Here is a 10,165-nt window from a genome sequence, read left to right on the forward strand (position 1 = left end):
TTTCACAACTTCGACACTTGTGCGCTTTAGAGAATGACTTGAAGTCCTTGATGTAACTGAAATGTTTTTCATGAAGATTCAAATACACTGTACATGTAGTTCTATAGTTTGCAAGACTACGACGTATGAGTTCTGCTTGATCTTGCTCATTGATTGAGTACCCTTTTATATCTACCTGGAAAATGTCCTCCATTTTCTGTAGTTCATGCAACATAACACCCTCATACTTAGCAATGGATGTTTCCAACACGGCCTGAGCACAATATTCCGAAAACAACTTAACAGTAGGTGTCTCAAGCGCTGCAACCCTGTTTCTTTGATGAAGTGCCAAACATCGAAAGAAGCAAAAGAGTATCTTGAATGATATCACCACCATCCTTTTTCTTATCCGATGCAATGACAGACTTGTTATCCTTTTAAAATATACTGCGGTAGTGGTTCGCGACCTGTTCCTATGGGATGGGTATGCAGTGGGTACAAGTAGATCTATACCAACACATTTGTAACAAGTTCCAACGTCCACTGGCTGTTGGTCTTAGGTTTCTAGCATACTCCAAGATATCCACATCCCCTAAGCTAAGATGGACAGTAGATTGTTCAATCCACTACTGTTTTGAATCAGCATAGGCTGCTCAAGTACTCTGGTATTGTTACTGGCATGATAATACTTATCTACGTTCCTCCGTCGTGTTGTTATAGAGCAAATTTATAGAGTTATAGAGTACAAATCCCAAGGAATAATTGACCTTATATTGGTGACGCTGTCGTTTATGCACTTCTCTAATATGCTCTCCAATTCTTGAAATGATGGTGATTCTAACATGACATTATACAGTCTCTGGCGCCGTCCATTCATTCTGTTTCTGGTCTGAATCTGTGCCCAATTTTCACGATAGACTGCTTCATTTTCCGGTCGAATGAATGTTGGAAACTGTACCTCACGCTGGAGCCGATTCAATTCTGCTTGTCTGCTTCGTTTCTTCATTGGTTCCTCTGCTGGTTGTCTTGCTTGAAAACGTTTCCTCGACTTGGATGACTTCTTACCTTCCCCAGATGTTGATGGTGTGTCTGCGACCTTTGTTGTTTGCTTCTCATGGACAAGTTTCATGTGTCGTTTCAAATTGTCTCCTCGATCAAACTCTGTTTTTGATTCGACTTACTTTTCAAGGTCACAGAGGTCAGTCTGTCGGCGGCACTGTCGTTAAACAATGGCGACAAATTTTGTAACCGCTTTAGCCAGAGATCTCAAATTTGGTACAAATGTACCACTGGGTGACCGCTACTGAGAGACCGAATCGTGGCGTCATAATTTATGGTTCAAGGTTTGGCCACCAGGGGGCCAAACGTCAAAAGTGAAAATATGCGATTGCTCACTTATTACTGGTCCGAAAAATTTGAAAAAAATATGGTTGTACTTCTAGCAATGGTGCATCATATATCCACCACGTTATTTTTCCGATCTACTTTTCAAGGCCACAGGATCAAGGTCGTCTCGCGGCACCGCTGTTGGAGAACGGCGGCATGCTTTGTAACTACTTTAGCCAGAGATCTCTAATTTGGTACAAATGGACCCCATCGCATTCAAATATCTTTATTTTATCTCTGTGATATTTTAAAAAACAGCGGACATTTACTTTTTCCTGGAAGGACTGTACATTAGTAACAGAACAAGGTGACGCATTCTAGTTGACATGAAGCGTTTAATTACCTCAACATACGCCAGACGGCGCTACATAGATGATGAATCTTTTTACACAAATCAACAGTAATTTTGTTTGAGCACGAAGTCACAATCAACACAAAAAAATGTCTAATCCGCGCACGGGACAAGTCAGCCCTCTTTACGTTTCACAAAAAAATGTCTTGGAACACAATTACACAATAGATTTTTTTTACTTGCTAACCAACAAACTCTACAGGGTGTATAAATAAAACGGAACAGTTGCTCTTTTCCCTAATACTTAAAACTCCAGGACAGAATTGATGCTCTGTGTCTTATTCACTGCATACAATTCTTAAGTAATGCCCAGATGGTAGGAAAATTGTTGTCACTCGATCCAGGTATTGAGATCCAGACGCATAATATGACCTACATGTCTTTGTCACATCTAACTAGAGTTTTAAATATTGGGGAAAATAGCAACTGTTCCGTTTCTATTGATACACCCTGTAGTGTAATTGATAAAATAGAATACTTTGTCTAGAAAATAAATACTGATACTAAAGCAGCTGTAAATTCAACAGTCCGAAGTGATGTTAAGTCTTTGAAATATGTTAAACGATGATGGTGATGATGATGATGATGATGATGATGATGATGATGATAATGATGATGATAAATCTTATTTCGAATTTAGCTTTTTACATGCGACGAATATTATCATTATGCATACAGTAGTGCGCAAAAATATCAGAACAGTCCATAGAGTTAGGATATTTCTCACTTCTACACAACATTCTGTTCTTTTCTTTGCTGGACAGGCTTACCTCCAGCTGATTTAAAGATGTAGACAAAATATCAGGAAAACATTACAATTTGTAAATATCATGACAAACCCAACTGTCTCATTCATCAAATAATTCATCGCAAACTAATAGTCGTAGTTCCACCTTTCATAAAACCCCGTGTTTTTTCAAGACCCGTGTCTTCGCCGTGTGTCAAAAAACCCGGGGCGCACTTACACCTATCAGTGGTGTTAGATAATGGTTGATCATGTTAATAGCCCCGGCGACAGGTGCGCTGTAGGTAGGGAGCTCTCCTGTGTTTCTTTCCCGTTGGAGGGGAATTTCGCATGCGCAATACCGAGGCAACTACACCACGCCATCTGTCGCCGGATCTTAGAACTTGCAATTGCCGTGTCTATTCAGATTCCTCCTATCAAAAAATCTGTGTTGAACATGGGTCTAAATTAGCACCCGGGGCCTTATTCACAAAAGCCTCGCAAACGCTTCGCAATCGCAAACACCTCGCCTAGCAAAATTTTCTAATCACAAAAGCCTCGCTACGCAATCGCTTCGCCAGGTCGTCGGTAATTTAGCGAATTCGCAGTGTCTTCACAAACTCCTCGCACGCATTGCGGGTGATTTCATGAAGACATTGCTCACGCTTCGCAATCGCAGTGTGGTCGCTCAACCCTCGTTAACTCCATAATTTTAGCGAGAGCTTTTGGGCTCTCGCAAAGCATTCACACGAAAAAAACATGGCGCTCCTTTTTGCAATAGAAGAGGAAAATCAACGACATTTTCGCCGAAATAGGATATTTAGAGACCGGGTAAATCCGCTGGACATTTACGATGACGTAGACTTGATGAAGAGGTTTCGTATGCCACGTCACGTTATTCTGGAAGTTGTGGATTTGATCAAAGAAGATGTAGAACATCCAACACAACGATCTCATGCTTTACCGGCAAGTTTACAGGTGATGTGCGCCCTCCGTTATTATGCAACGGGAGATCTGCAGTTTGTAAGTGGGGACCTCAATGGCATTAGTCAAGCATCTGTGTCACGAATTGTTTATAGAGTTTCCACAGCACTGGAAAGGAAGGCGTCGCAAGTTATAACATTTCCACGAGATCACCATCTCCAACAAGAAGTAAAAGAGGGTTTCTATAATCAAGAGCGCCGCCGCATACCAAATGTACTTGGCTGTGCAGATGGAAGCTTGGTTGGAATAAAGGCTCCCTCGGTCCAAGAAGAAGCCTACGTCAGCCGAAAACATTCCCACGCAATCAACGTGCAAGGCATATGTGACCATACCTTGAAGTTTACCAATTTGGTGGCAAAATGGCCAGGTGGTACTCATGATGCCTTTATCTGGAACAACTGTAGATTAAATCGTAAATTTCAGAACGATGGGCTCCCAAATGGCTTTTTATTGGGTGATAGTGCCCACCCATTGCTTCCTTGGTTGATCACTCCCGTACGTCACCCACGAGATGCGGCGGAGGACGAATTCAATGCCCACCACAGAAGAATTCGGCAGAAGATCGAGAACGCATTCGGACGATGGAAAATGAGATGGCTTTGCCTCCACAAATATGGTAAGCTGACACATTATTCAAATGGTCGACTTAATCATCGAATGTGGCCGTCAGGAGGCTGGACTCGTATTCATTAAGTCCCTACCATGACTGAAAGCAATTCTTTTGTTGAAACTTTGAAGTACCGGTATATAATAGTTCCATGGGATTCCCCCAGACTAAGACCTCCTAAAACATACTTTGCACGAGAACAATATAATGTACTAGTAATGGGCCTTTCAATTTTTCCAGGCGGGGTTCTCACCCTTTCCCCAGAAAGGTGTGTTAAGGCTTCCCGGTCAATGCATACACGCATCGGTATGAGTCATTCAGACATTGTTAATGGATCACGTAATCAGTAATCGCGCCTGCGGAACTTTAGGGAATTCGCTAGCAGAGAGGGACAGCGAAGACATAGCGAAATATTGCGAAGGCCTTTGTGAAACGCTCGCTTCGCTAAGTTAGCGATTGCGCATGGGTCTCGCAAACGCTTCGCTTCGCAAATACTTAGCGAGACTTTTGTGAAGAAGGCCCCAGATTAGCCCCATCGAGCTCGATGGGGCTAATAGACACGGGGATTTGACAAATGGGTCTATTTAGACACGGCAATTCATAGGTGTAAGCGCAAAAGACACGGGGATTTGATAGGTGGAAGTACGACTAATGTCATCTATGATCAATTCTAAGAGATCCTGCCAAAAAATTCTTAAAAACTCCTTTCATTTTGAAAATATCACGAGTTATCTGACACCTCTTCAGCTAATTTTTCAAATTATGATCTCCCCCTAGGATAACAAATCAAATAATATCCTGGAGTCACTTTGTTTAGTTTATGAGAGCCTGATATATCATTAAAATTTTGTCCAAATTTTGAAACTTTCAAAATATATCAAAATGTTGATAATTTGTAATATCACGAAGCGAAGTGAGATTTTCCGAATTTCTTTCTTCGGGAATTCTTATAACGATCCATAGAGTGATGTGACATCATTTTGGGACCAATTATTTGAAGTATCAAAAACGTCTTTTTTATGATATTTTCAAATTGTGATGTTTTCGTGATATCTTATCCAAATCTTTAAATTCCTGTGCACAACATTCATAAGTCATTAGGTAAAGCTTAAGGTGAGCCAGTCTGTTTTTTAAGGCAGAGAATAGGAAATATCCTAACTTTGTTGGGTGTTCTAATATTTTTTCACACTACTGTATCTTATCACAGATTTTCTTGGATGGTTACGAGTCAAACAGGAGAATCAAAAAGGGACCTACCAAAGTCCCCTCAAACAAGCTATTTTTGTTGCTGCAACAATTATCGCTGCGATGAGTGATAAAAGATTCTCTTATTTGGGACGTAAAAGCGGCAATCGCTGGTTTTGACATTGATAGCAGGTCACACCAATAACCGTATCACAACCTGCAATGACCACTACAGATGAGAGATTTTTGTTTCACGAGTTCTGATTGCAGGTTGCAGTGATATAAATTGCTTGTTTGCGGTGAGCTTAAGTGATGAGAAAACCATGTCACTTTCTTCCCTTTTTCCTGGAGAACCTCTCAGGAGAGTAAAGCCTCTTCCAATCCTTTACTTTATGTGACAACGGTTGGAATTTCAGTGCTGTGTCATGACGATAGCCAGATTTCTTCAATCCAGTCGAATCATAGCGCACCCAGGAACGATACATGGAGGGATCAGCTGCACTCATAATAGAGGTCACCACTGTGTTACTGTAAGGAAAAGACTCAGTTTTAATTAAAAATTCAATCCAATCTGTAAATCGGGACAAAAACTGTTAAGGTCACTGGTGGAACCTAACCCGGTAATCTACAGCTGTAATCTAACCTGGTAATCTACCTGGAATTGTTTGTAGTGTCATTTCAGCCTCCAGACTTTTTTAAAATCTCTAATATTCTTACCCATTTAGGACATCCAGTGTGCTCAAGGCTTCCATCATTGTATCATTATTTATTTTCGCCTGGCCGATACCTTTCATTACCTTGTTGGCTTGGAACCTAAAAGAAAGTCGACACAGGTAACAAAAATGTCATTCAGGCTGTTTAGAAAATGCAATGCAATGCCATAAAGGGAATTAGTATTCCCAGTGTGATCAAAAGTCACAGCCATTTTCTTGCGGTTTCAAGCGATTTTAACTTTGGCATCTAGCATTCAGACAACTCGCGGGTCGATCGCTGTGATTTTGTCTTCACGTCATACTGAAAGTACTTCTTACAATATCAGAGTTGTTATATGATGAAAAATACATTAAAAGAAGTCATGGTTGGAGAACTGCATAACCTGTAGTCAGGAAAGGAACAAATTCAGCACATCATGTTTTCGATATGATATTTTGAACTATTATAGCTACCGGTACCTTCTATCATCATGTTGAGGAGTTGGCAGCCAATGATCATAATTTGTTTCCACCAAGAACCATCTGGAATTATCAGCGTCAAGATTCCACACATCAGCCGCTCTTGTTCGATCTCTTGTGATGACAGCACCTTCACCAGGTTGGACCCCGCCCACGATGTAGTACCCATCCGCAATCAACTTCCGCGTCGTTATTTGCTGGACTGCTTCTTTGTAAGATGTGGCATTTTCTAGAACCTGGATGAGAAGATATTGACAATTAGTGTACAGTAGAACTCGCGTAACTCGACGTCATATAACCCGTCACTGTGCACAAGTCGGCACCTGCCAGAAAGTCCCAGTTTCATACAACGTTTATTCCATTTAACATTATGCATCCAAGTCGTCATTCAAAAGTCGTCATTTAACATAAGTCGGCACTAACCTTACAGTCCCATGTAATAGAAATGTAAGTAAAATTACATCTGTAACTCGTCACTGCCGGAAAATGATTCGATGGAGGCAGTGAGACGTACTGTAGTGCCGCGTGCAAACTAGACAGTGCAGTGTGCAAGCATGTTGCCAATGGATATCACTCGGCGGTTCACCGAATCCCGCACAGCTATTACATGTAGGCCTTATCTCCCGCCCATTGTGTGTTATGTACAAATTGCGCGAGGTTGTTGTTCTCTAAAGATGGCGTCAAATGAGCCGGGCACGAGTTCTGTACGTCGTCATTTTGACAAATTATGTGTAAGTCGTCATTATGACGACGAGTTATCTTTACTCGGCCTTCTTGTAAGTTGTCATAAAAATCTCAGTCCCGAAGGTGCTGAGTTACGCGAGTTCTACTGTATAAAGTACTACCGTATTTAGGCGTATTTAGACGCAAGCACATATAAACGAAAACTACTTGTTTTCACCTTTGTTTTACCTGGTCAAATTTGCCGTTCTTAAGGGCATGAACCTATAAATTTCGTGGGGTCAATTTTATACTATACTGTTTCTTATACTGCGTGGTGCGCATGTGACTGCGCAGTGTCCCAGAAGTGTGGGATTCTTGTATGGCCGATGCAACTTTGCTTTACCTCGCACACTGTGCGGTCCCCGCCAGGTTGTGGGATTATTATTGGATAATTACACATACAGATGTTCGTTTTGGATAATAAACAGTAGATATTAGATTAAATATAACCAGCGTGTACTTGGAACAACAAACAACACAGGATTTGTATGTTACCTTTTTCTCATTGTCAAGCGCATGCGCTAACATGCGGGAGATAAGTGCACCCTGAATATAAGCGCAGTGCGCCTAAATACGGTATAGTAATAATGCCAGGTCAGCAGTAATGTAGTTGCAGAGTACCTGTGAAAATAAAGCTGTTGATTTACACCGGAGAGTGAACACAAACCTGAGGTGCAATTAAATGTCTGTTTACATTTGTCTATTCATCAAGGAGCAGCAATATCTGAAATTGGCTCACTTTATTTGGGAAGTTACCTCTCTCATGAGCATTAGATCTGGCACTCCACCATCCAGAAAGGCCATGAAGAAGTTCTCAACAGCACCAGCTGCACCAGCATGCTTCTCTGAAAACAGATATTTCAAAATCCATTTTCGTAACTTCTTTGTAACTAATTAGCAGATCAAATCGTGAATGTCAACCCCTGTTGGATCAAGATGTGATATCATACTAAAATAGCTCCTGTTCATATTGCAGGGTTTCCGCCAGGATTAAATTTGAGGGGAGCAAAAGAAAATGTTTTCTTAAAAAGGGTATATTACCCCTCCCGAGACGTTTTTTGGCCCTAAAACTGCTACAATTGGCTCCCAAATGCTCTTATTTTACATATCAAATCATGAAAATTACTCATTTGACAGTAACACAAACTTTAGTGCTCAAAATTAAGGGGGGGATATCCCCCCCTGAAATATTTTAGAGGGGGATAAATCCCCCCCATTCCCCCTCTGGCGGAAACCCTGTCTGGTAAAAAAAGGACAATACCACATCTACAGGAGGTAAATTAACCACCGGCTTATCAGTTGTGCCTGCCCAAAATCAATTGATGCAAACAGAGTCTCTAAGCAAAGAGTGTCTCTGTTTCTAGATAAGCAAAAGTACTTACCTCGTTCATCAAATGACACAGTAAATGCTCCAGGTCTCTGCCCATTCACAACGCCCGTGTAACCAAGTATTGTAGTTGCAGAGTAGATGGTCTGAAACAAACATAGAAAAGAAATAGGCTATTGCAGTGTTGTAGTTGCAGAGTAGATGGTCTGAAACAAACATAGGAAAGAAATAGACTGATACTGCAGTATTGTAGTTGCAGAGAAGATGGTATGAAACAAACATAGAAAAGAAATAGACTGATACTGCAATATTGTAGTTGCAGAGTAGATGGTCTGAAACAAACATAGCAAAGAAATAGACTGACTGATACGGTAGTATTGTAGTTGCGGAGTAGATGGTCTGAAACAAACATAGAAAGACTGACACTGAAGTGCAAGCTGCTAAAGTATTGTTTTTGGCGCAAGTATTTGAGATTGTTTCAGGACAGAACCGACTCCCTCTGGAATGAATTTCGCAACAATGAGCTGTTATGACCTACTCAGTCAACAATTTAGACTATGTTACCTTTCCATTTCTCTGATAGTCTATTTCAATTGTTGCATTTTTGAATATCTCTGTTTCTTCCGGATCATTACCGTAGTCTAAATTCCTGCCATGAATAATATGACCGTGAGAATCCTGTGCTACGATACTGGTACAAAACCTGAAAAAAAAAACTTAATGAGAAAAGAACAGTGCCAGAGATTTACTTGCTCATGACTGAAATTCTCTTATCCAAAATGTATCAAAAGCAGTCATAGAACGTCATTATCAAAGGTAAGCTTTAATATCAATAATAAAAATAACTTTATACTTGCGAGGTAATTTCATACAAGCAGTTAAGTAGGAAGACATCCCCGGCTGGCATTCCCGCAGCCTTTGCAATACCTGCAAGTGGAACAGACATGGAAGAATTGGTTTGGAGACTTGAAAAATCTTTCTATATCTGATATTTTTCAAGTGGGAGAGGGAGAAAATCACATAAATAACATGGGCAGTTAGTCTGATGCCACGAAAATAGCTAGCTTAGTTGACGCAAAATAAACAAGTTAAGTAAATTATTTTAATGATTGATTATTTTCATGTTATTATCAACCTTTAATTTCTCTTGTGAACACATCTGGGAGGAAGAGGTGAAACTGGTCAGCAATAAAGTCAACCAACGGCATGAGTTCTGGTGGGATGTATTTGCTGGAAAATAAAAGCACAGACTAATACTTATACTAAAATATTAATAATAGTCATCAAGTGCAATAATAATAAAAAGCAGTAGTAGCCCCCCCCCCCTCTTCGTCATCCAGACATAAAGCATAGGCTTGGATGTTGGGGGGGGGGTGGGGGCTACATGTAGGTATGCGGCAGCCTATGCTACGGTATGCTTGCTGTAGTCATGGAGGTATTATTGATAATACCTCCATGCTGTAGTGTACTGTTCTACTGTATCATCAATATCATACATGATAAAGGCCTAAGGCCTATGAACTTGGCGCTGGACTTACGCCAAACTCTTCCTTATTATCGGTATATGTGACTTGTAAACCTCGACGACATGGGTCCACCGATCTTCAGGAGGCAAATCCAGGTTGACTGAAAACTTTGGTGCCAATGTTCTCTCATGATTTTGGCAATAAATGACGAGAAATGCAGAGAAAATTGCAAAACAAAACAGTAAAATGTTGGTCGCCAT

General features: G+C 40.7%; 1 protein-coding gene across 1 annotated transcript; it reads right to left on the reverse strand.

The window, feature by feature from the left end:
- Positions 1-1,680: 1,680 nt before the first annotated feature.
- LOC135498365 (N-acylethanolamine-hydrolyzing acid amidase-like) lies at positions 1,681-10,165 on the reverse strand. The gene is made up of 9 exons (XM_064788623.1): positions 9,978-10,165; positions 9,575-9,669; positions 9,297-9,366; positions 9,004-9,142; positions 8,495-8,585; positions 7,869-7,957; positions 6,390-6,625; positions 5,935-6,030; positions 1,681-5,745 (listed from the first exon to the last, which is right to left on the reverse strand). The coding sequence occupies exons 1-9, from the start codon at positions 10,163-10,165 to the stop codon at positions 5,544-5,546; spliced, it is 1,206 nt and encodes a 401-aa protein (XP_064644693.1). The 3' UTR covers positions 1,681-5,543.

The sequence above is a fragment of the Lineus longissimus genome, chromosome 13 (assembly GCF_910592395.1).
Source record: "Lineus longissimus chromosome 13, tnLinLong1.2, whole genome shotgun sequence".
Taxonomy (NCBI): Eukaryota; Metazoa; Nemertea; class Pilidiophora; order Heteronemertea; family Lineidae; genus Lineus; species Lineus longissimus.

Excerpts from the sequence above, each read along its gene's own strand:
- LOC135498365 (XM_064788623.1), bottom strand. The coding sequence starts at position 10,165 with ATGGCGACCAACATTTTACTGTTTTGTTTTGCAATTTTCTCTGCATTT. Across the intron at positions 9,143-9,296 it reads TGCTTGTATGAAATTACCTC|GTTTTGTACCAGTATCGTAG; the intron begins GCAAGTATAAAG and ends TTTTTTTTTCAG. Across the intron at positions 5,746-5,934 it reads ACACTGGATGTCCTAAATGG|TAACACAGTGGTGACCTCTA; the intron begins GTAAGAATATTA and ends TTTTCCTTACAG.